Source organism: Prunus avium, chromosome 8 (assembly GCF_965620075.1).
Source record: "Prunus avium chromosome 8, drPruAviu1.hap1.1, whole genome shotgun sequence".
NCBI lineage: Eukaryota > Viridiplantae > Streptophyta > Magnoliopsida > Rosales > Rosaceae > Prunus > Prunus avium.
The window spans coordinates 824591-852089 of record NC_142291.1 but is presented as its reverse complement, the minus strand read 5'-3'; the positions used below and the strand labels follow the sequence as shown (position 1 = coordinate 852089).

Genomic DNA, 27499 nt, shown 5'->3' with positions numbered 1-27499 from the left:
CTAGTCCTGATCTCTGTATTCTGTAAAAACTCATCATACCACACAATTAATTCATAAAATAAATAGCTTGTAAATAAATTACTGGTAAATAAATTGCTGATATGGACGATAAACCCGCACCATACTTTAAATAAATGTAAATGTGCGGTAAAGTAAATTCATAAATTAAATTGCTTGCTGTATGGACGTTAATCCCGCACCATACTTCAAATAATAAAGTAAATGTGCGGTAAAGTAAACGTGCTGGTATGGGCACTAATTCTGCTCCATACTTTTAAATAAAAGTAAAGGCAGTTGTGTGGACGATAAACCCGCGCCACACTTTTAAATAAATAATGTTGTATGGGCAATAAACCTACACCATACAGTAAATAAAGTAAATGCGGGATTAAAAACCACCACTTAAAAATATAGGAAGTTAAACCGTCCATAGAATTACTATATATATGAATAAAGTAATGGCAATTATTTGTGGGTTCTTATCAACACCACAATTAAATAATATAATATTATATTATTATTGTTTGCGGAAGACATCATGCTTTTCTCGCCAAATTAAATGCTTTCCACCTATGTTCTGCACACCTGCACTAATGTTGATATTAAAAAGTATAGATTAATAATAAAATAATAGAAAAGGTGAAAGGAAGCTTATCCTTTTTTCTGGTGTTTGCTAGCTTTCTTCATTTGTCATACCGAGGGCTTTTCAAGTGGGGAAATGATGGCACATGTCATCTTTATTAAAAGTCTAGAGATAAAAGGTTGAGTGGGTGCCAGCACTTGAGTGACCTACATCTGGGTAAGTCAAAAGAGTCGGCCTTCCAAGCATACTTGAGGAACTGCTTATTTTTTTTTTTTTTTTTTTATTTTTTTTTTTAGCACCACCGAACTTGCGTTGGCTTCCTATCCAGCCACTGTGAATGGGACTGTTCATACCACCATTGAAAGCAGCTTTAGAGAGCAAGATCATGCAGTGAGAACAAAGCTTCACATAAGGATTGGAGTCCAAGATCTTCAAGATGCTGGCGCAGACATCAGAGAGTTCGACCTCGACCTTAGATCTATATTCCTTCACCAGAGCCGCGTGCTCCTCGTTCTTGCGACCCTCCTCCTTCTGCTCGATCGACGACACGATGCGCCACGCGGCTCGGAGCGAGCCGATCACGTTCTTGTAAGCCACGGAGAGCAGGTTGCGCTCCTCCACGGTTAGCTCGCCGACGACCAGCTTCTCCATGAATTGGACCATCTCTTCATAGCGCTCGGCTTGCTCGGCTAGCTTCACGAGGTATACGTATTGCTCCCTGGTTAGGTTGTCGGGGACCACGGACGCCATTGGAGTGTTTGAGAAAGAGCTCTGCGTTGCGACCGTTGGATTGGGTCGTGGTGGAGAGGGAGAAGTGGAGATTTGGGGTCATCAGAGATGGGATGATCCATATGATGATTAATTGAGTTTTGGTTGAATATCTCAGCTGGAATTTTAGAGATATTCGTGCTGATAACGTGTTATAAAACTAAAGAAATTGAGGAGAGAATTTAGAGAATTCAAATAGTGATAGAAATATTCTTCTGATATTTTGTACTACATGCTTAAAAGTAACCAAATGAGGAGATAAGGCCGTTCAGGAAGAACGCCGTGCAAATGACCATTTCAAAAAGAATGGCTTGTATCGTTCTAATATGTATCCATGAATTATTAATGCAAATTTCACAGATTGCAAGTTGGATACATTGATAATACACTGCACAGATTAAAGTCCCATAAGAATAGAATATGGGTATAGCAGTGATCAATATGATGCACGCCTGTTGCGTAGCAAATGATATGGATTGAAGTCCCTGAAGGACAATCCTTTAACATGTCAATGGTGATACAGTGCACGCTTGATGCGTAGCAAATTATATGGTTTCAAGTTCCAGAAGGACAATTAATTGACATGTATGTATTAATCTGTGGCATGCCTGTAGCATGACAGATATATGGGTTCTAAATGTTCCAACTCCTTAAATGGAGATTATCCACGCCCTACTGTAAAATAACGCTCCACTGGAGGTTATGATCCACATTCTCACATAATTCATTCTATAAGATATGTCTGTCTGGAAAGAGACAGTAAAAGCCCCTTGAAGTGGCTCGGGTACCCAAAAGCAAAGAAATGCTTATAATTGATGCATGCGCATGCACATGAGAATGGTGGGATCATGAATTGATGAATAAAAATTTTGGTTTTGAAGTAGCTACTCAAATCATCAATGGGCTATGTTGATTGGAACCACGTTCTATTATTAAATGTCGACAATATCATTGGCCAAAATGGAAAGAGGCAATTCCATTACAGATGAGAATGAACGTGAAAGAACAAACCCATAGTACGAACCCCAAAAGATGTTATACTAAAAGATATACTTGGGTGTTCAGAATAAATGGGAATATACCCATTTTGTATGACACAATGTTTTTGGCAGAAACAAGGAATGTTGGGTTTCTCCATATTTACAGATGCAATTATGCCTTCTTATTGCACATTTACGGAGACCAACATATTATCTTTAAGGGTTATTAAATGCACGGAGCATATCGCCAGAAGTGATTCCCTAAAGATGTATAAGCAAAACAAATAGCTAGATATAAAGCTATATAATGTGTCATGAAATATAATCCCTTAAATCCATGAAGGATTGAAATTGCATGAAGCAAGTCCTTGAAGGACGTGTGCATGAAGCACAAATTTTGTACTCAATACTAATATGTATAAATTGCCTCAGTGAGTACACTAATTACGATATGGTTGCAACCCATTACAGCTCTTAAAGAGTTGATAATTGATCAAAACTCATGAAGAGTTAATACTTGGTTAAAACTCCTGAAAAGTTCAAGTAACATTTGTCTCGGCTTGAAGATCGAGCATTATGCCAATAAGATTATTGCTTATACTAAGAAAGTATTGAAGCATTTTGTGTGGATTATCCGTTGAGCACTTAAATGATTTCCCGGAAATATACTGAACCGGACATTGTATTTTCCAGATTGAGCTCAGCTCCATCACCACCACTTTGGGATGATGTGAGGCATATTTGATGCTATCTCCGCATAACACCATATACGGGCATATTCTTTTCAAGTGAACTTACAAATAGCCCAGGTTTTGTTAGATAAGCGGACTTTGGAAATTTCTATGATTTACATAGATATAGCTCACTGGGAATATACTTACTTACTCAACTACATGAATTGTTTGTGGCTACATCATTCACTCAATCCGAAAGATACTTTGTCAAGCATCAGGGGGAGCGTGCTGTCAATAAAGACCTTCACACACTGTACTCTTTTTCCTTCGTCCAGGTTTTTATCCCACTGGGTTTTTCCTGGCAAGGTTTTAACGAGGCAGTGTCGCACGCGCGTCCATATCCACAGAATTCTATGTTATACATGGTTATGTACTCTTTTTCCCTTCGACCAGTTTTTGTCCCACTGGGTTTTACTGGCAAGGTTTTTAACGAGGCATATTTCATATCATTTGTGGTCTCCAAGGGGGAGTGTTGTAAAGTCAAGAATGTGGAGCCCAAAATGATAGGGTCCACTACTTAATTGATTGAAGAAAATTCTGAAGATACACTGCACATCCACGGGGAGCCAAGAGACCTTCACGAGTCTTCTATTTACCGAATAGTTAGCCAAAGCTTTGCATATAAAACTATGGCTTCATTCTCGTTTGTATTGCGAGAGAGATACAGAAAGACTCAATGAAAATATCAGAAGAATATTTCTATCACTATTTGAATTCTCTAAATTCTCTCCTCAATTTCTTTAGTTTTATAACACGTTATCAGCACGAATATCTCTAAAATTCCAGCTGAGATATTCAACCAAAACTCAATTAATCATCATATGGATCATCCCATCTCCGATGACCCCAAATCTCCACTTCTCCCTCTCCACCACGACCCAATCCAACGGTCGCAACGCAGAGCTCTTTCTCAAACACTCCAATGGCGTCCGTGGTCCCCGACAACCTAACCAGGGAGCAATACGTATACCTCGTGAAGCTAGCCGAGCAAGCCGAGCGCTATGAAGAGATGGTCCAATTCATGGAGAAGCTGGTCGTCGGCGAGCTAACCGTGGAGGAGCGCAACCTGCTCTCCGTGGCTTACAAGAACGTGATCGGCTCGCTCCGAGCCGCGTGGCGCATCGTGTCGTCGATCGAGCAGAAGGAGGAGGGTCGCAAGAACGAGGAGCACGCGGCTCTGGTGAAGGAATATAGATCTAAGGTCGAGGTCGAACTCTCTGATGTCTGCGCCAGCATCTTGAAGATCTTGGACTCCAATCCTTATGTGAAGCTTTGTTCTCACTGCATGATCTTGCTCTCTAAAGCTGCTTTCAATGGTGGTATGAACAGTCCCATTCACAGTGGCTGGATAGGAAGCCAACGCAAGTTCGGTGGTGCTAAAAAATAAAATAAAATAAAAAATAAAAAAATAAGCAGTTCCTCAAGTATGCTTGGAAGGCCGACTCTTTTGACTTACCCAGATGTAGGTCACTCAAGTGCTGGCACCCACTCAACCTTTTATCTCTAGACTTTTAATAAAGATGACATGTGCCATCATTTCCCCACTTGAAAAGCCCTCGGTATGACAAATGAAGAAAGCTAGCAAACACCAGAAAAAAGGATAAGCTTCCTTTCACCTTTTCTATTATTTTATTATTAATCTATACTTTTTAATATCAACATTAGTGCAGGTGTGCAGAACATAGGTGGAAAGCATTTAATTTGGCGAGAAAAGCATGATGTCTTCCGCAAACAATAATAATATAATATTATATTATTTAATTGTGGTGTTGATAAGAACCCACAAATAATTGCCATTACTTTATTCATATATATAGTAATTCTATGGACGGTTTAACTTCCTATATTTTTAAGTGGTGGTTTTTAATCCCGCATTTACTTTATTTACTGTATGGTGTAGGTTTATTGCCCATACAACATTATTTATTTAAAAGTGTGGCGCGGGTTTATCGTCCACACAACTGCCTTTACTTTTATTTAAAAGTATGGAGCAGAATTAGTGCCCATACCAGCACGTTTACTTTACCGCACATTTACTTTATTATTTGAAGTATGGTGCGGGATTAACGTCCATACAGCAAGCAATTTAATTTATGAATTTACTTTACCGCACATTTACATTTATTTAAAGTATGGTGCGGGTTTATCGTCCATATCAGCAATTTATTTACCAGTAATTTATTTACAAGCTATTTATTTTATGAATTAATTGTGTGGTATGATGAGTTTTTACAGAATACAGAGATCAGGACTAGAAGTTCCTTGATCCTCATCATACAACTACATCAGGACTTGAAAGATCCTTGATAATGATAATGATATGAGAGCTGGCAGTCTCTCCGGTACTGTATTTGTAAATAAGAGATCGGATCTGAAGATCCTTGATCCTTGACATGTAAATAAGGACTTGGAGTTCCTTGATAATGTAACAGTACCGTATTGGTTAATAGTGCCGTACACATGAATAGTAATTGTACTGGCAAATGTACTATACGCATGAATAGATACGTATTCATGACCTGATGAATAGTACCATATACATGAATAGTGACGTATGCATAAATATTAACCATTTTGGGTAAACCGTCACTATATACCAAAGGGAACCTGCAATTCCTTAAACTCATGGATGAGTAATTAAATGAGATGCCAGGAGATCCTCATGGACAATTATGTAAAAGACTAAAGTCCTGAAATATGTATAGGAATTTATAAAAATGTCTATACCATGAGAATATGTGATTTTGGCCTGAAGTTCAAATCTGGCAATATTGAGAGCCTGAAGTTCCAACAATTAAATGGACAACCCTTGAGGTATTATTGCAAATTATGGAACACCACGTGTTTCTTTGGCATAAGAAAATGATGAATTTGGTAAAGTTCGATTCTGTTACAATCGACACCTCAAGAAAGAAATATATTTTGTGAATTCCGGTTGTTAAGAATACACCGTGAAATGGATAATATCAGGATAAACCTCAAAGGATGAATTGAGGCTCCCCACATATTTTGTTATATTATATGATCTCGGCCGGAAACCCATGGATCCAAATATATGAGAGATCCCGAACTTGAAGTTTTGGGTATATAGTAGTTAATGCTCCTCACTACTATATTGCAATATTATCATGGCTTTTACTCAATTCATATTTCATGCCCATTTGAAAAGGGCAAATAAATTTTGAAGTCGTGTTTAGCCTTGGGCAGAAGCTCCGGACTCACATGCATTGAAATATGTAAGTTGAGAGATTTGTTGTGGTTATTTGAACCTATAAGGCACAAGGTTCCAAACCGTCATTTTGAAAAGACGCAAAAACCACAAGGTGCAAGTTTAAGAATTTGCCCAATTATTATAACAGAAAAGGAGCATACAACAGATAGATTTTCTTCACCTGCAAGAACGGAGCAGGCTCTGTTAAAATCTATAAAATTCCATTATGTTCTGGAAGCCTCTGCAGGAAGAGGACGACGCCTCTTAAGCTTAGCCATGAGCCACTCGTGTTCTTCCAGAATCTTTTCATTGGAAATCTGCAGCATGTTAAGCCTTGTCTGCGTATCAGTGGAGTATGAACTCACTAGTTTCAACAAGGCATTATTCTCCTCTTTAAGTTTCTCAACCTCCTGTTGAGACTCCTGAAGTTTTCTCTGAAGAGACGAATTTTCAGTGTTCAACTCCTGAATCTCATTTGCTCTAGCATGCAAACGATTAGCCATGTTAGAAACAGAAGCAGCACTCTGAATGCTAAAAGCCAATGAGTCATCAATGGCCTCTTCTTCAGACCTCCAGGTTAACAACATGTCATCCATAGGAATAAGAAAATTCCTAGCTACTGTGACAGCAGTAGCATCATTCATCATCACAGAATCATCAACTGTGAGATGACGATTTTGGGATGCAAAGGATGGCTGCCATATTTTGATGTCACGAGCTGTTTTGGGGTCAACATTTAAATCAAGATGATTTGGGCGGGAAGAAGAGGAAGCCATTTTTAGAAGGTTTTTGAGGAAAGTTTTAGAAAAACTGGACTTTCAGAGAATGGAAATGAATTGAGTTGAAACACAGTTGCTCCAATCAAATCTTGCAGATGCAATATCTATAGGTGGAAATGTGGCACCGTATCCAGGATCCCAATATTTCCCCGGATCCCCATATTCTTTTTCTTTTCCCAGGTTCCAAAACTTCACATGGTCTCCAGTAATATCTGTCGGCACTTTCGGCGTTTTCAGGATTATTTTCATCAAAGCCGATCTTGCTTTGCGGATTTCACGGAGTTACTTTTTCAAAAGCTCCCCGAGAATCTCGCAAATCTCTACGGTTAATTTGAAATTCACCGAATTTACTTATTCCCCTTATTTGTGTATAAATATGTTACTAATGAAATTTTCTTTGCAGAACACACTTAGTTTCCCCCAATTTTCTTCATATCCAATGATGCAATATCTACTTATTTTTCATATTAGTGAGCCCTCGATGTGCTTTAGAAGCGAGACTATCTCTGATCATCCATTCTGGAAGCGAGATTATCCCTGATCACGTTTCCGCTACATCAGGGAACTGCTAGAATGAACACATGCTCTGATCTCCTGAAGTTCTCCTTGACTAGGAGAGATGAGAGTTTGTAGTTTGCTCCCACCAGCTTCCTTCCTTGATTGCTTACCTTACCTTGCAATCAATATCACAATTTTTTTGTATTTTTTCTTTCTTTTTATAACTCTCTGTTCATAAGGGATTTTGTTTCTTCAGATCCACCATCAGAAGAACAAATCCATGTAGTGATCCTAACACTGAGGGTTATATTTTTGACATAAACAGAAGGATTGTGATTTTTGCTCTTGCAGGATATAACTAGATCATCAAGCATCACATTATATTTGCAGAACCGATACGAGCTTGAATGATACTTGAGAAAAGTTTCTCCCACCTAATGATGTAAGAAATACTTGTGCTATTTCATGTTTGTAATATTATTTTGATATTTTGTACTACATGCTTAAAAGTAACCAAATGAGGAGATAAGGCCGTTCAGGAAGAACGCCGTGCAAATGACCATTTCAAAAAGAATGGCTTGTATCGTTCTAATATGTATCCATGATTTATTAATGCAAATTTCACAGATTGCAAGTTGGATACATTGATAATACACTGCACAGATTAAAGTCCCATAAGAATAGAATATGGGTATAGCAGTGATCAATATGATGCACGCCTGTTGCGTAGCAAATGATATGGATTGAAGTCCCTGAAGGACAATCCTTTAACATGTCAATGGTGATACAGTGCACGCTTGATGCGTAGCAAATTATATGGTTTCAAGTTCCAGAAGGACAATTAATTGACATGTATGTATTAATCTGTGGCATGCCTGTAGCATGACAGATATATGGGTTCTAAATGTTCCAACTCCTTAAATGGAGATTATCCACGCCCTACTGTAAAATAACGCTCCACTGGAGGTTATGATCCACATTCTCACATAATTCATTCTATAAGATATGTCTGTCTGGAAAGAGACAGTAAAAGCCCCTTGAAGTGGCTCGGGTACCCAAAAGCAAAGAAATGCTTATAATTGATGCATGCGCATGCACATGAGAATGGTGGGATCATGAATTGATGAATAAAAATTTTGGTTTTGAAGTAGCTACTCAAATCATCAATGGGCTATGTTGATTGGAACCACGTTCTATTATTAAATGTCGACAATATCATTGGCCAAAATGGAAAGAGGCAATTCCATTACAGATGAGAATGAACGTGAAAGAACAAACCCATAGTACGAACCCCAAAAGATGTTATACTAAAAGATATACTTGGGTGTTCAGAATAAATGGGAATATACCCATTTTGTATGACACAATGTTTTTGGCAGAAACAAGGAATGTTGGGTTTCTCCATATTTACAGATGCAATTATGCCTTCTTATTGCACATTTACGGAGACCAACATATTATCTTTAAGGGTTATTAAATGCACGGAGCATATCGCCAGAAGTGATTCCCTAAAGATGTATAAGCAAAACAAATAGCTAGATATAAAGCTATATAATGTGTCATGAAATATAATCCCTTAAATCCATGAAGGATTGAAATTGCATGAAGCAAGCCCTTGAAGGACGTGTGCATGAAGCACAAATTTTGTACTCAATACTAATATGTATAAATTGCCTCAGTGAGTACACTAATTACGATATGGTTGCAACCCATTACAGCTCTTAAAGAGTTGATAATTGATCAAAACTCATGAAGAGTTAATACTTGGTTAAAACTCCTGAAAAGTTCAAGTAACATTTGTCTCGGCTTGAAGATCGAGCATTATGCCAATAAGATTATTGCTTATACTAAGAAAGTATTGAAGCATTTTGTGTGGATTATCCGTTGAGCACTTAAATGATTTCCCGGAAATATACTGAACCGGACATTGTATTTTCCAGATTGAGCTCAGCTCCATCACCACCACTTTGGGATGATGTGAGGCATATTTGATGCTATCTCCGCATAACACCATATACGGGCATATTCTTTTCAAGTGAACTTACAAATAGCCCAGGTTTTGTTAGATAAGCGGACTTTGGAAATTTCTATGATTTACATAGATATAGCTCACTGGGAATATACTTACTTACTCAACTACATGAATTGTTTGTGGCTATATCATTCACTCAATCCGAAAGATACTTTGTCAAGCATCAGGGGGAGCGTGCTGTCAATAAAGACCTTCACACACTGTACTCTTTTTCCTTCGTCCAGGTTTTTATCCCACTGGGTTTTTCCTGGCAAGGTTTTAACGAGGCAGTGTCGCACGCGCGTCCATATCCACAGAATTCTATGTTATACATGGTTATGTACTCTTTTTCCCTTCGACCAGTTTTTGTCCCACTGGGTTTTACTGGCAAGGTTTTTAACGAGGCATATTTCATATCATTTGTGGTCTCCAAGGGGGAGTGTTGTAAAGTCAAGAATGTGGAGCCCAAAATGATAGGGTCCACTACTTAATTGATTGAAGAAAATTCTGAAGATACACTGCACATCCACGGGGAGCCAAGAGACCTTCACGAGTCTTCTATTTACCGAATAGTTAGCCAAAGCTTTGCATATAAAACTATGGCTTCATTCTCGTTTGTATTGCGAGAGAGATACAGAAAGACTCAATGAAAATATCAGAAGAATATTTCTATCACTATTTGAATTCTCTAAATTCTCTCCTCAATTTCTTTAGTTTTATAACAAGTTTTGGTTTGTTTTGATAATTAAGAATGACTTTGAAACTCATCCTTGTCAATAGAACTTTCAATACTGTAAGTAGAAAAAAGAAATAGATTTGTGTGGAGCATAACTATAGGTATAGTAAGAAGCTATATGTTCTTTAGAGCATAACTATAGGTATAGTAATAAGCTAGTTTTATGTTCTTTAGATATATGCTGATTAGTTGATTAAAGAATTCATGAATTTTGTTCTATCATTTCGTCAATTTCTTTATTCTTGGTTTTCTTCCAAATTTACTGTTCCCTTGAATAAATCTTTGTCTTGTTAAAACGATAGTTTAGCAATTTTTAAGTTTACGTGATGGAGAAAATTTGCCAAATAAAACACGTATGTATTTTATTCGTATTTTTCCCGTTCCGTATTTTAGTAACTGTGGGAACTGAATTAATTCATAACCCTAGGTCAAATAATTCCTTCCATTTGGGGATTATTTGACCTAATTGGGAATTATTCAATTTAATTGGGGATTACCCAATTAAATAGAATGTTACCTAATTAGGTTGAGGATTGATTTGATTCCTACAAATATTCTCAATTAATGGAGAAGTTACCTAATTAAATTAGGTATTGATTTGATTGCTACCTTGATTAGGGATTTGATTTAAACCAAATAAATCAAATCCCTAATTAGTTAAAGCTCGCCAAATTGGGGAGGAATAATTCCCTTCCATCTACGGAATTATTCCTCTGAAACCCTAGCTCCCGAGACCTCTATAAAAGGATGGCCACACACAAGGGTTGGGGGATGTCTAAAAATTACTACCAAATCTCTGCAGAAATCATTTCTCACAAACCCTAGCCGCCACTCTCTCTCTCCCTTTTACACAAGGCTCCGGCCACTACTCACGGCTCCGACCACTCGGTTTTTACCACACATACATATTCTCGTACCCCTATTTTAGCTATCATTTCTCTTCAGATCGATTGAACTGACTTAGGCATCGGAGGGCCTTTGGCCAACACCCTCCGGGTGTGGTCCTCTTATTGCTATTCATTTTGCAGGGAGAAAGAGAAGCGGAGAAGACGAAGGAATCTTTCAACCGAATATTCCCGTGGGAGGAAATTTGCTCCCACAAATTGGTGCTTTCATTGAGAGCACGAGATATATTCAAAGCGTGCTCCAAACCTATTTTCCAATCCACCAAAGCCTTCCAAACAACCATGGTTGGAAGCAAGATGACGAGAGGCAAAGCCGCCGCAATGGCTCAATCCGCGACAGCCCAAAGCCACTCCACCCATGATCCCTCGATCGACATGGTGGCGCCACCACCTCTCACCACCGCGCCGGTCACCGCAGACACCCAAGGCCCCTTGGCCGGATCTAGCCACCCTCGTGGCTCCATCGCCGAGCATGGTGGAACCTCCCATCAAGGTGGGCTCGTTACCACCGCCGACCTAGGCCCAATCTTGGAGCAACTTCAAGCGTCCCCTCCGTTGCCTCCACACTCGACGCACGCTCCCGCGTACACCTCCCAAGAAACCCTAGCCCGTATGCAGTTGGGCTCCACACACTTCTCTCCTCCCGATCCACGAAGTCAAGCAGACCTTAATCAGAGAGTTGACCAGCTCCTCAACCATATAAACTTAGCTCAAAACCTTGGCCTTGGACCACTGGGCGAAGAGAGAAGGATGGACGACCGCGCCAACAGGCACATCGACGGGTGCCGAGCAGGTCGAGCAGGAATGAGCAGACAAGGAGAGGGACAACAACGTGATCAGCTCGCCAACATGTCACAAGCATCCGCAAGCCACACTCAAAGCAACGTGTGAGAAAGGCTGGGCCCACGACTCGACGTCCATGACCGCCTAGGCCCGCAGAGGAATGCTCCTCAAAGGCTAGGCTCACAGAGAGGTCAACCTGACAACCTTCACAGTGAGGATGACGAGGAAAGGCGATTCGCTGCTCACTCTCGAAGAACGGATTCTCGTCGACAAGCTACGGAGGATCACTCGCAAGCGCAGTCCACCAACATGCCCCCTAGGCAATGCAGCCGAGAAGCTCGAACCTTACGAGTCAACGAGGAGGTCAATCAGCGTCGCCCGAATCGCGAAGGTTGCCAACGTGTCCAACCAGCAATGCGTGCAGAAGACGTTAAGAAGCTTGTGAACGACCAACTACGGGACTTGAAAATTGGTAGGAACTTCGAATATGCCCTATGCAAGGAGATGGACCAAGCGAACTCTACCCTTTCACCGTCGAAATTGAGCAGGAGGCTCCCCCGAAGCGGTTCTCGACGCCTTCGTTCACGCCCTTCAATGGAGACTCTGATCCCGAGAGCCACCTAAAACACTTCAAAAGTGTCATGATCCTCCACAAAGCCGACGACGCGTTGATGTGCAAGGTGTTTGTGATGACCTTACGAGGAGCAGCTCAGGACTGGTTCCACACCTTACCATTCGAGTCGATCAGCAGCTTCAGGGAGCTGGCATACGTCTTCGCCAAAGAATACACGTCTTACCGGACAATCAAGAAGAACGCTGACCACTTGTTCAACCTAGGCAAAAAGTCTGACGAATCCCTTCGATACTACATCAAGAGATTCAAAGCAGAAAAGGCCAACATCGTAGGATGTGACAACCGGATCGCATCCTCTGCTTTCAAGAAAGGTCTTCCAACTGAACACGACTTATACCGCGAACTGACTATCGCTCCCAGCCAGACTCTGGCAGAGGTCTTCGCAACCGTGGAACGCTATGCGCTCTGGGATGATGATCGAATCGCCGCGAAAAAGTCTACTAAGCAGGAAGATCAACCAACCAAGCGGGCAGACCAAAAGAATGACGGGTTTGGCAACATGAACAAGGATAAGCGCAGGTTGCACCCAAAAGAGGACGCTACGGCAGGAGAAAATTACACCAAGTTCTCCATCCCCATACACCAAATCTTAGCCCAAGTGAAGGACAAGTGGGATGACGAGTGCGAAGTAGCTTTCAAAACTTGAAAACCTACCTCACTTCACCTCCCCTACTCTCAAAACCGATACCTGGCGAAGACTTGTACATCTTCCTAGCGGTGTCTGACTCAGCTGTCACCTTAGCTCTCATCCGAGAAGAGCTGGGGGCACAACATCCTGTATTCTAAACTTCAAAAGCTCTCCTCGGCGCAGAGACTCGCTATCTGAAAATGGAGAAGCTCATTTTTTCGCTTGCACAGAATTCATCGCAAGGGGGTCGTCCAGCAAATCAAGTCATACAGATCAGCACGATCCTGACTCTAAGAGCCCGAGCTGACCACCGGGGAGCAGCAGAGAAGGATCAAGCAAGCGACTTTTGTCTCCCAAGCTGTCACCAGCTACCTAGTCATGGAAAACGATTCTGGCATCATCTTTTAAGAGAAGGAAATTCCAAGACAATGGAATGCCCATCATCTCCGGAGGTACTATCCACGAAGCTCCTCGCCTATCAGCTCGGCACCAAGCAGGCGACCAAGCCTCCCTTACCTCCATTGAAGACAAGTTACTTTTGATGTTACCCCTGCAACTCATCTCTTTTGTTCAATAAAGAAATGAAGTCACGCATACATCAATACAAGTTCAAGCTTTTCTCTCTAATGGAGTGTTCACAAATGCAATCGACACGTCTCCGGACGTAGGCCAAACGGGCCACTCTCATCGACACGTCTCCGGACGTAGGCTAAACGGGTCACACTGATCAACACGTCTCCGGACGTAGGCCAAACGGGCCACTCTCATCGACACATCTCCGGACGTAGGCCAAATGGGCCACTCTCATCGACACGTCTCCGGACGTAGGCCAAACGGGCCACACTCATCGACACGTCTTCGGACATAGGCCAAACGGGCCACTCTCATCGACACGTCTCCGGACATAGGCCAAACGGGCCACACTCATCGACACGTCTTCGGACATAGGCCAAACGGGCCACTCTCATCGACACGTCTCCGGATGTAGGCCAAACGGGCCACTCTCATCGACACGTCTCCGGACGTAGGCCAAACGGGCCACACTCATCGACACGTCTCCGGACGTAGGCCAAACGGGCCACACTCATCGACACGTCTCCACACTCATCAACACGTCTCCACACTCATCGACACGTCTCCACACTCATCGACACATCTCCAGACGTACGTTAAACGGGCCACTCTCATCGACATGTCTTTGGACATAGGCTGAACATGCCCGGAGTCCTTTAAGGGGGACCCTGACCCTCGCCAATTTCCTAAGAGAAAACATCCTACGGGATATGCAGACCACGCCCAGAGTCCCTTAAGGGGGACCCTGGCAATCATAAATCTCCAAAAGAAGATGCGCAATCAAAATACAGGCTGGTTACTCAAGCAGTCCACAAGTCAATATGCCAATTGAAGTTGAAAAAATAACTGAAATTTTCATAGCAAGCTGACCAACCGGCCAAGTTCAACAAAAGGAAGATGGTCGAATAAGACCAATTATTCTAAACAAGAAAGCAGACTACAAGGTGAAAAGAAATAAAAGAGTCTTCATTTACTCTGAGACGCCAGCAGGAGATCCCTGATCTACAGCCTCTTCAGCATCCGCTTGATCAGCCACGTTCTCAGCAGCTCCACCTGCTTGATCCGCGACGTCTACCACTACGTCATCTGCTGCATCCTCCTCTACTTCATCCTCTTTAGCTACCGCCTCTTCGGCTGCCTGCTCTTCAGCTCCTGCCATGTTCACAGCATTAACCTGCTCACTTTGCACATGGAGCAAGTCATAACAGAGCATCTTAATGTCTCCATCTCTAATGCAGACTTGTTATAGGAGCCAAACCTAGCAAGAAGCTTGTCATAACCAAATGAGACGTCAGCATTCTTGCGCTCAAGACAGAAGTAGCATCTTTTCGACTAACCAAGTCACCAGCATAAGAAGGGGCAACTGCAGACGAGTTTCAGATAGTTTCAGCAGCAAAAACTAATCATTTTTTAAGCAAATGGAGTGTCGCTTCCCTTTGTTTTTCCAAGGAAAGACTCAAGCGGGTGCCAAGTTCGCCGGCTTGGCGGACGTGGTTAACCAATTCAGCACAAGTGGACGGGCTTGACAGAAAGTTTGTCTTAAGCAGATCAGACACGCATGCACCTTCTGTGGGGTTGGGCTTGTCAACCTTGGGACCAACATCTAACGTTGCAGAAGAACCCTTCGCCCGGGCAGATGACTCTCTCATCTTCTTAGCCTCTGCCAACCTTGCCTCCAAAGAAGTCCATGAGGCAGAATCAACTCCACACTTGACTGCCCGTGTCTCAACAACCGAGCCATGAGCAGACCTCCCGCTTCGATCTCCATCCTTTGACTGATGCAGACGACTCGAACTACGAAGAGGAATATATGCATCTCTTTGACGCTCGGCAGAACGGGATCGGGCACGAACTACCTCACAAAGCAGATCATGATTTTCAAGCTTGTCAGCAGGAGGCTCGGATGATGATGGAACAGACCCCACTTGATTCTTCTCAGCAGAATTGGACTTTGGCTTCTTCCTCAACAGAGACACATCATTCGCACACGAAGTCACAACTCCATTTCTAGAAGACTTGACGTCAGCCTTCTTTTGTGCAGATCATCAGAATCTGGACCATTCTACTTCCATCTCTCAACATCATGGGCAGGGGGCAGACCACCAACTTCCTCCTGATACTTGCCCAGCTGACCAGGCCCGCAACGCATGAGGCCAAGCATGTTTCAGCCCAGACCTGCGACGATAGGCAATAGCTGGTCCACCTGCGCGCACCCGCTCTACCACGGCTGCCGCCCACTACCAGCCGTCGCCGGTCACGACGACAACTAGCCAGACTTCCCCTAGCTGATCCTCGAAGCAAAAAAGAAGAAAAAGAAATACATGTGCTCGACTTACCTTGGGATGCACGACGACTCCTCTCTTCGACAAGCAGTACAAATTCTCCAAGATCTCTCTCAAGCTAGAAAGTAGAGAAGTTAAGTTTACGATGTGAAGAAGAGTGAAGAGAAGCCCTGCATTTATACATGTTCAGCATCCTAGGTCAAGAAAGAATCGCAAGCCCATTCCTACTGGGAACCGAACTCCAAGTGCAAGTCATATACCTCCTCCATTCAGGAGCCCAAATCCAAGAAGGAAGCCCAGTTACAGCTGGATAGCCCAACAAGATGATTTACATCTCCTACATGCCACCATGCGCCATGCAGAAGCTGGGGGGCATTTGTGGGAACCGAATTAATTCATAACCCTAGGTCAAATAATTCCTTCCATTTGGGGATTATTTGACCTAATTGGGAATTATTCAATTTAATTGGGGATTACCCAATTAAATAGAATGTTACCTAATTAGGTTGAGGATTGATTTGATTCCTACGAATATTCTCAATTAATGGAGGAGTTACCTAATTAAATTAGGTATTGATTTGATTGCTACCCTGATTAGGGATTTGATTTAAACCAAATAAATCAAATCCCTAATTAGTCAAAGCTAGCCAAATTGGGGAGGAATAATTCCCTTCCATCTACGGAATTATTCCTCTGAAACCCTAGCTCCCAAGACCTCTATAAAAAGATGGCTACACACAAGGGTTGGGGGACTTCTAAAAATTACTACCAAATCTCTGCAGAAATCATTTCTCACAAACCCTAGCCGCCACTCTCTCTCTCCCTTTTACACAAGGCTCCGGCCACCACTCACGGCTCCGGCCACTCGGTTTTTACCACACATACATATTCCCGTACCCTATTTTAGCTATCGTTTCTCTTCAGATCAATTGAACTGACTTAGGTATCGGAGGGCCTTTGGCCAACACCCCCTGGGTGTGGTCCTCTTATTGCTATTCGTTTTGCAGGGAGAAAGAGAAGCGGAGAAGACGAAGGAATCTTTCAACCGAATATTCCCGTGGGAGGAAATTTGCTCCCACACTAACTATGAAAGAATTTGAGAGGCTAAGATTATTGCTTACTTGTTGGAAGAAAAATGCAAGATTGGTATCGAATTTGTCTTGATATTGGTTTTCTTGACTGCTCTGAGGTGAAGTATTTGGCATCACTGTATCATTATGAATGCTATAAAAGAAGAATATCAAAAAATAATACACGCACTGGTATTGCAGCTAGGAAAACATAAATTTAACAATTTCCCAGTGACCCGTATTTGGAATGTGTTTAAACTTTTGCAGAGGTTTAAGTCTATTCATTTTCACGCTTTTCTTCCAGTGTTTGGTTGATAATTATGAGGCAAATTAGCTGCCACACATGGACCATTGATTTAGGATTTTAATATCAATCTTCGTTTGAGTTTCCATTCAGTTTGGCTGTATTTGGCATGATATTTCTGTGAGATCCTCATATATATACATACACGCAAAGAAAGAAAGAAATAAGTTCCACAAAGCAATATAAATAGTAATTGAAACAGTCTTATTATTATTTTAAATTAAAATTATTACATATGCAAGACATAATTTGTCATTTATTTTTGTGGACCAAGACATTCATGCCGCATGCAGCTAGGGAACAATTCCCAATCCCTTAATTAATATGATTATTCTTGGAGCTTGCCTGCAGAAAGAATACTGTGAATTCGGGCCCGATTTCGAGAAATGCAACCCCTGGTTGATCCAAAACGCCCAAGGGGCACAAAACAAAAAAACGCACAACCCACAATCCACCCAAATACCTTTAAAAAAATAGAAATTTTATACATCCTAATCTGCTCATTTGGAAACTCTCCATAGGGGATGGGACCAAGATAAAAATAGAATTTTTTTGTAAGAATGGAAATGGGAAGGCAAATTCGATCCCGTCTCGCCCTATTACCATCCCTAGCAACCACAATGAATGGTAATACATGAACCTAAACTAACCCATTTGAATGTGATCAATGCATTTTTCTCAATATGATATTGCATTCAGACTCACCAACCACATACTAAACGTATTTATACATCCTAATCTGCTCATTTGATAACAAGTCTAGAGCATTCTCAACACCGTTCATGACATATCACATTCTTCGACCTCTGCCATTGATTAGCGTCGCCTAGTACTTTCTCAGTAGTTAAGACATAAATTAAGAAAAAAGACCTCTACCCCTCAACAGACCGATAGGGAGAGAAAGAGACATGGCAAGAGCAGCGGAAACCAGTGATCAACTCTGTGCAGCTTATCCAGTGAGAGGTGGAGATGGACCCAGCAGCTATGCCGTCAACTCTGTTTACCAGGTTAGTTTCTTCTCTAGCTACTATGTGCATGTCTCTGATTTACTTGGCTAGTAACTTATAAGAATGTTTTAATTTTAGGAGCCATATATAAGAAAGAACCGATTTGGGTGCTGCAGTAATGATTTTATCTTATTTTATTCTCTTTAGAATTAGTAATTAGTGATCGCTAAACATATAAACTTTGTTTTTCAGTTTTTTACCTACAAAGATAATAATAATTTTTTGTGTTAGATATAGGCAAAAGATATAGGTGTGTGTAGAAAAGGAATTTGTAGCTCATGCGGTTACAACGGCGGATCTAAGCCTAGGATGGAGTGGGCTCAAGCCTCCAGCCTAGGTGAACATTTATAAAATATTGAACATGATCTAAATTTTATAGGCTTATTCCTACTCCAATAAATATTAGCCCACTGCACCAAATAAATATAACCCAAACATGCATTGTTTTTCTTTTTTAAATAAACTAATAATAGCCCAAGCTAAGTAAAGTAAATAATAGCTCAGTTCTCTATTTAAAATAAGCCTACTCCTGAAGCATATAGGAAATAATAAACATCAATCCAAACCTATATAAATTTGATTAGAAGCAGAACTCACGCTAGGGCTCTACCAACTTGAGCTATTCTAATCGTACTGATATTGGGCTACACCAACAGAGAGCAAATAACATGTTGGACAATGTGTTTAATGAGCTATTCTAATCATCACATGATGACAATAGACCGGCAAATAGACCGGATATCATTTCTAGTATTGCTTCATGTTGGACAATGTGTTTGATTTGGTATTTATTTATATCTTGTACTTCTTTGTGTTATATTTGCTCGTAATGTGGCTTTGTTTGATTTATAAAATTTTATTTACATTTTTGTTTCAAGAGAAAAAAGGTTTATAATATATCTCCTCTAAAAATTAAAAAACAATTTAGCCTACCCCTATAAAAATTTCTGGGTCCGCCATTGTGTGGTTAACAAGCATTTACCCATGTGTTCTAGGTGTCCTAGTTTGGATTCCCCCGCTCCCCAATATATAGCTTGTATAAAAAAAAAAAAATAATAATGATACAGGTGTGTAGTAGAGAAATCAAAATTAAAAATTTTGAATCCCCTCTGGATTCAATTAAATGTAACATGAACATTTTTTCTTATGCAGAGAGGAGCTGTGGCTGCTGCCAAAGAATTTATAAGCAAGGCAATTGAAGAAAAGCTTGACATGGAAATCTTGTTATCTTCCAAGACCTTTCACATTGCAGATTTGGGTTGCGCTGTTGGGCCCAATTCATTTTTTTCTGCTGAGAACATAATTGAAGCTGTGGAGTTGAAGTATAAAAGCCAAGGGCTGAATTCCCAAACCCTTGAATTTCAAGTTTTCTTTAATGATATTACTGCAAATGATTTTAACAAGCTATTCAGATCCCTCCCAAGCAACAGGCAATACTATGCCGCGGGTGTACCAGGTTCCTTCTATGGCAGGCTATTTCCTAATGCTTCCATTGACCTTTTTCACTCTGCTTTTGCCATTCCATGGATGTCTCAAGTTCCAAAAGCGGTAATGGATAGGAACAGTCCTGCGTGGAATAAAGGGCGAATTTTTTACTCGGATGCCTCGGATGAAGTAGTGAGTGCTTATGAAGCACAGAACGCTGAGGACATGGAGCGCTTCCTGCATGCCAGGGCTCAAGAGATTGTGAGTGGAGGACTCATGGTATTTTTCATTCCTGGCCGCCCAGATGGTACCCCCCATTCTCATACTCTGCCAAACGTGATCTATCAAATCTTAGGATCTTGCCTCATGGACTTGGCTAGGAAGGTAAGCAATTGTTTTTATTATTTTCATTCTTTTTTAAATAGTGATTTTTCCTGGGGAGGGTTGCTCTATTTTCTCTTATTTGTATGGTTTTAAAATAGTGAAGTAAGATGTAATTATATTTTATTTTACAATTGTTATATATTGTTGCTTTGTATTGGTTTGTTCAAGACATCCTTTAGCTGCTTTATGTGTGTTTTCACTTTATGCATGCAGGGAGTTGTTGATGAAGAGAAAGTAGATTCATTTAACATACCTAATTATTTGATGTCTTCCAAAGAACTTGAAAACGCTGTAGAACGAAATGGATGCTTCAGCATAGAGAGAAGGGAAAATTTGGATCATTTCTTTGCACATGACACTGTCTATAAAAGTCCTCAATTACTTGCATCTCAAATCAGAGCTAGCTTGGAGGGACTCTTCAAGCAGCAATTCGGAGACGAAATCTTGGACGAGCTCTTTGAATTGTATGGTAAAAAACTTGAAGAGCAGCAGTCCATGGTTGAGTCAGGGAAGGCAGTTGTTTTTCTTGTTGTTCTTAGACGCACAGCAAATTGATTTTAACATCCAGCTTTTAATAGTTCAGTCTGTTTTGGTCATGTAGAGATGGCCAACTAAGTATTCGAATAATCAGCTGGCTATAAGTATGCATTCAAATAATAACTTTTATGTGTTTGTCTTTGTTTATTGGCAGCAATTGAGATTAACTCTGGAAACTCATTACTTATTTTGCAGTCTGTCTCTATGTTCAAGTGAACAAAGAACTTATAATTATAAATTACACAAGAGATTACTGCAGGTAAACAGAATTTGACAATCTAGGTTTAGGAATACCAATGAGAGGCTTTCCTTTTCGAATTGTGAGCCCCACTCTCTCTTCTACATTGTCCACAATCTCAGCAGGGCATTCCCACTCAAAAGCATGAAGCAGCGCTGCTAAGTAAAAGTGCACCATGCGATGGCCAAGGGGCAATCCGATGCAAGACCTTTTCCCACTCCCAAAAGGAATGAGGTTAAAATCATGGCCTTTCACATCAATGCTTGACCCAAGAAACCTTTCGGGTTTAAACTCACAAGGGTCTTCCCAAACACTGGGATCCCTAGCCATCCCCCAAACATTCATCAACACAATGCAGCCCTTAGGAATATGGTAACCGGAAACCTCACATGCCTCATTCGTGCTACGAGGAACGAGCAGTGGGACTGCAGGGTGGAGCCGGAAAACTTCTTTTACTGCTGCTTGAAGGTAGGGTAGATTGGAGATGTCACTCTCTTCAACAAACCGATCCTTCCCAACCACTTGGTCCAATTCCATAACTATTTTCTTGTATGCATCCCGTTTTCTTAGGATCTCTGCCATACCCCACTCAAAAGTGCTTGAGGTAGTCTCTGTGCCTGCGACAAACATTGCCTTCAAAAACCCAAAATTAAAACGTTGTTCTTCAGTTTAATTGGACTCGATTATGGTTTGTTTGTTGAACTGATCTACATGTTAAATTGGGTGTATGTTTTGGGAATTTTACTGTATGGGGGATTCGAACTTGGAATCTCTTCCAACATTGAGAGTATAATTAACGGAAGTGTGAAAGTACAAAGTTTAGATATTAATATCTAGATAACTTACCGCAAGTATGCCCTTGATGTTCTTTCTGGATAAGCTTTTTAATTCATCTTCTCTGTCACTTCTATAATCCAATAACACATCTAACAAGTCAAAATTTTGCTTCCCAATATTGCCGATTCCGATTTTTCTTTCTTCCAACCTCTCCTTGATGATATTTTCATAAAACGCATCTAATCTCCGAAAGATTTTCAATATTCTCCGTTTCAGGCCTTGAGGATCAAATGGCTTGAATACTGGGATGAGATCAGCAACGTTTACAGAGCCAAGAATTTGCATTAACTGCCAGAATGTATGTTTTAGCTCTCTCCCTTCCTTTTTTGTGATCTCAAAAAGGTTCTTACTGCATACTGTGTTGCTCACAATGTTGCCTGAGGCCACGAAGGCCCACTCTGCGATGTTAACCGAATTCCTCGACATTGAAGTTGAGTAGAGCTCCTCGAGCAACCCATGAACCTAACGAACAAATGAAACAATTAAGACTGTTCATATTTCTCTTCACATAAACAACATCTTATTATCAACATTTTCTTTATGTGCACATATGTAATTTTAGGTTAATTAAAATAATAGCATTACTGATGTGTGACAAATTTGTTGAAATTAATGCACATTTGTACCAAATATATATATATTTTTAAATCTAGAAGCTTGAAGAAAAAGTAAGTCGGCTACTCATCCATCTCTAAGAAAGATGAAGTTTCCAGAAGTAAGACACATATGGCCAAAGATAAATATCTATGGAGGAATTCTCTAGAGCAAGACTACATTAACTAGATATTATATTAGAATGTTGTAGTTAAGCCTAGAAAGTTGTATATGCTAGTGGCTGTAAATGAAGAAGCCAAGTCGGTGGAACTTGGGCTATGTCGGTAAGTTTCATATATATAGGCTTGATGCCTATACAAAATTGTAATCAAGGAAAACTTGAAATCTACAGCTGCCTAACTCCTACCTTTAGCCAACCCTTGTATCCAACCAATTCTAAAGCCTTGTACCCTTCTTATTTCAATCAATAAAATAAAATTATCTTGTTACCCTTTTAAAAAAGCTTTCTATTCCACATAAAGAATATTGTCCTAAATAAATCAACTATTCTCTAAGCCTCTCTTCTCTTCAACTAACAATGATATCAGAGCTTGTTTCGATCAACTTTGGGCGTTGGTTCACTCTAGTCCTCCATCATGTCTACCACTAGCCAAAACTCTGACCCTCTTCCTATTTTCACAAGAGAAAACTATGACTTCTGGAGTATTAAAATGAAGACCTATTTTATGTCTCAGGATTTATGGGACATAGTTGATAGTGGCTTCAATAATCCAAAAAACCCAACTGTGGAACAGTTGAGGCAACTAAAGAAGGATCAACAAAAAGATGCAAAGGCCTTATATACCCTGCAACAAGCCTTGCATGATACGATTTTTCCAAGGATCATGGGAGCCACAACTGCAAGGGAAGCATGTAATACCTTAAAGGAGGAATTTCAAGGAAATGCCAAGGTACGTGCTGTTAAACTACAAACTTTGAGAAGAGAGTTTGAAAACATTAAAATGAAGGATTCTGAGACCACACAAGACTATTATGCTAAAATAAAAATAATAATTAATCAATTGAGAGCCTATGGAGAAAATATTAATGATTCAAGAATTGTAGAAAAAATACTTATAAGTCTTCCTGATAAGTATGATCCTTTAGTTATTGCCATTGAACAGACAAAAGATTTAACTAGTCTGTCAGTGACAGAACTAATGGGCTCTCTTGAAGCTTATGAGAAAAGACTGAGTAGGCGAAATGAGAATTCAGTTGAAAGCGCCTTTCAGTCAAAACTAAATTTAAGGTCTCAGAAAACTAAAGAAGGGGAAAGGAAAATTGGAGAAAGTTCTGGAAGAGAAAATTATAAATCCAATAAGAATTGGGGAAATAAAAAAGAAATAAAGGAAAGAAAAATCTATCCTCCCTGCGGAGTAGAGCATAAAAGAATATATCTCTAAAGAATTCAACAAATTTTGTGAAGATGAAGGAGTAGAGCATCAACTAACAGTTGGCTATGCTCCTGAACAAAATGGAGTCTTAGAAAGAAAAAATAGAACTGTCATGGAGATGGCAAGATCCATGATATTTGAAAAGGCTTGCCAAACACATTCTGGGCAGAAGCTGTGTATACAGCAGTATATTTACTAAATAGATGCCCAACAAAAGCTTTACAAAATAAGACTCCTATTGAGGCTTGGAGCAATATAAAGCCATCAGCAAAGCATCTCAAAGTATTTGGATGCATTTGCTATGTGCACATTCCTAAGGAAAAAAGACACAAGCTAGAAGAAAAATCCGAAGTTGGCATATTCCTGGGATACAGTTCCCAATCTAAAGGCTATAGAGTCTACAATCCCAAAACAAAGAAGTTCATGATAAGCCAAGATGTTGAGTTTGATGAATCGGCGTCATGGAACTGGGAGGAAGAAAAAGTTGAAAAGAAAAGTGTTACTATAACAAAACCGTGCAGAGAGGAAATTGAAGAAACTCCAGGTACGACTCCACCACCCACAACTCCTCCATCCATACATCATGAAGGCTCTCCAGAACCAGAACAAAGAACTAGATCACTCCAAGATATATATGAAACTTGCAACTTCATAACTATAGAACCAGAAAGTTTTGAAGTTGCAGTAAAAGAAGAAATCTGGAGAAAAGCTATGGAAGAAGAAATTAAAACAATTGAGAAAAACAAAACATGGGAACTCGTTGATCGCCCACAAGAGACAAAGAAATCATTGGGGTTAAATGGGTCTATAAGACCAAATTTAATCCTGATGGATCGATACAAAAGCATAAGGCAAGGCTAGTAGCTAAAGACTACTCGCAGCAGCCGGGCGTAGATTATAACGAGACATTTGCACCAGTTGCAAGACTTGATACTATAAGAGCACTGGTAGCATTAGCAGCTCAAAAGAAATGGAGAATTTATTAGCTAGACGTAAAGTCTGCATTTCTAAACGGAGAGCTCGAAGAAGAAATATATGTGGAGCAACCACAAGGATTTATTGAGCAAGGAGGAGAAGATAAAGCACTTAAGCTAAAGAAAGCTTTGTACGGACTCAAGCAAGCGCCACGAGCTTGGAACAGCCGCATAGACAAATACTTCATCAACGCAGGCTTCAGAAGGAGCAAAAGCGAGCCCACTCTCTACACCAAAACTCAAGGTAAGTCCGATATCTTGGTCGTCTCTCTATATGTGGATGACCTAATCTACACTGGACACAATGAAGAAATAATTCAAGAGTTCAAAAAAGATATGATGAAAACATTTGAGATGAGTGACCTTGGGTTGATGCACTATTTTTTGGGCATCGAAATAAACCAAGAAAAAGATGGAATCTTCATATGCCAGAAAAAGTACACTAAGAATCTTTTTAAAAAGTTCAAAATGTACGAGTGCAAGACTATAGCTACTCCACTTATTACCAATGAGAAATTAAGAAAGGAAGATGGATCAAGAAAAGCTAATGAATCAGTTTACAGAAGTCTCATTGGGAGCTTACTATACTTAACAACAACAAGACCTGACATCATGTACGCGACAAGCCTACTATCAAGATTTATGCAAAATCCAAGTCAAATACACTATGGAGCAACAAAAAGAATATTAAGATACTTGCAAGGCACAATTGACTATGGCATATGGTATAAGCCTACTACAGATCCAAGACTATTTGGCTACACAGACAGTGATTGGGCTGGATCAGTGGATGACATGAAAAGCACATCAAGCTATGCATTTACAATTGGATCAAGAATATTTTCATGGTCATCAAAGAAACAAGAGACTGTGGCTCAATCATCAGCAGAAGCCGAGTACGTAGCAGCAGCAAGTTCAGCATGCCAAGCTATTTGGCTCAGAAGAATATTTAAAGATATGGGAGAGTGCCAAACAAAAGCTACTGAAATACTTTGCGAGAACAAGTCTGCTATAGCAATGACGAAGAATCCAGTATTCCACAGCAAGACAAAGCATATCGCCATAAAGCATCACTTCTTACAAGAAGTCTCAGCAAACAAAGAAGTTGAGCTCAAGTATTGCAAGACAGAGGAGCAGATTGCAGACATCTTCACTAAGGCACTTCCAAGACCAAAATTCGAATTACTACGAAGCATGCTTGGAGTAACACAAATGTGCATTAAGGAGGAGTGTTGAAATTAATGCACATTTATACCAAATATATATATATATATATATTTTAAAAAAATCTAGAAGCTTGAAGAAAAAGTAAGTCGGCTACTCATCAATCTCTAAGAAAGATGAAGTTTCCAGAAGCAAGACACATATGGCTAAAGATAAATATCTACGGAGGAATTCTCTAGAGCAAGACTAGATTAACTAGATATTATATTAGAATATTGTAGTTAAGCCTAGAAAGTTGTATATGCTAGTGGCTGTAAATGAAGAAGCCAAGTCGGTGGAACTTGGGCTATGTCGGTTAAGTTTCATATATATAGGCTTGATGCCTATACAAAATTGTAATCAAGGAAAACTTGAAATCTACAGCTGCCTAACTCCTCCCTTTAGCCAACCCTTGTATCCAACCAATTCTAAAGCTTTGTACCCTTCTTATTTCAATCAATAAAATAAAATTATCTTGTTACTCTTTCAAAAAAGCTTTCTATTCCACATAAAGAATATTGTCCTAAATAAATCAACTATTCTCTAAGCCTCTCTTCTCTTCAACTAACAAAATTAACAAACCTGTTGCTTGCGAAGTGGTTCAAAAGCCTCAAAGGCCTTGGCAGAGAAGAGCTTTTCCATCAATATTTTTCTAATTACTCTCCATCGTGCACTATCCATGGGAGCATATACAATGGAAGCCGTATCATATGTAATGACTCGGATGGCCTCGGTGACGGTACAACTGGAGAAAACAGCCTCCTGCTGCTTGAGGGTCTTACATGCCATCTCTGGAGATGATATCACGACAACCGGCTTTAAACCTAGTTTCAGGCAAAAGAGCGGGCCATGGATTCTGGACAGATGAAACAAGTCCTCATGAAGGCGATTGTTGAGGAGGTGAGGAAGGCTCCCTAGTATGGGCCATCCCACAGGTCCTGGTGGAGAATCCTTCCAGTTCTTAGAGTCCTGGAAATGGATGATAAAATATGCACCGATTGATGTAGCCAATGCAATGATAATGTAGAGAGGGAAGGAAAACAAAGAGGTTGAAAAAGCTGATGATATGGAAGTAAGCTGCAGGAAATCCATGGTTTGAATGCTCTGTGTATCTCTGGCTGTGTTCCTGTGTGTATTTATAAATCAATCACTCTCCTCACATTCCACTCCTTTGTACTTGTGTTTTCTTTGCTTATTTTCTCTTACCTTACCATTCCCTGTTTGTATAATACTATATGATTGCAAGTTGTCATTATCTTACCTTATCTTTCCTTATTTGTATAATTGCCTTCTTAGTTTGTCTAGATTTGTTGATTTTTCTTGTTATGTATCATTACAATAGCACTTTAATTGTGCATAAAGTGGTTCGCCACTAGATAGTGGTATAACATTAAGCATGTCTATTATAAAATATCGTACTCAAGCAT

General features: G+C 40.2%; 2 protein-coding genes and 2 pseudogenes across 2 annotated transcripts; 2 read left to right on the top strand and 2 right to left on the bottom strand.

Annotated features, from left to right (window-relative positions):
* On the bottom strand, nt 1–1333 carry LOC148291083 (14-3-3 protein 10 pseudogene; annotated as a pseudogene).
* A 2654-nt stretch (nt 1334–3987) lies between these two features.
* Nucleotides 3988–4452, top strand: LOC148291082 (14-3-3 protein 10 pseudogene; annotated as a pseudogene).
* A 13929-nt stretch (nt 4453–18381) lies between these two features.
* LOC110760823 (loganic acid O-methyltransferase-like) lies at nt 18382–20937 on the top strand. Its single transcript, XM_021963151.2, has 3 exons — nt 18382–18486; nt 19639–20295; nt 20509–20937. The coding sequence occupies exons 1-3, from the start codon at nt 18388–18390 to the stop codon at nt 20848–20850; spliced, it is 1098 nt and encodes a 365-aa protein (XP_021818843.2). The 5' UTR covers nt 18382–18387; the 3' UTR covers nt 20851–20937.
* Nucleotides 20938–20995: 58 nt separating this feature from the next.
* Nucleotides 20996–27237, bottom strand: LOC110760822 (7-ethoxycoumarin O-deethylase-like). Its single transcript, XM_021963150.2, has 3 exons — nt 26655–27237; nt 21917–22369; nt 20996–21703 (listed from the first exon to the last, which is right to left on the bottom strand). Exons 1-3 carry the CDS (start codon nt 27162–27164, stop codon nt 21083–21085), a joined length of 1584 nt encoding a protein of 527 aa, XP_021818842.2. The 5' UTR covers nt 27165–27237; the 3' UTR covers nt 20996–21082.
* Between the last annotated feature and the right edge of the window lie 262 nt (nt 27238–27499).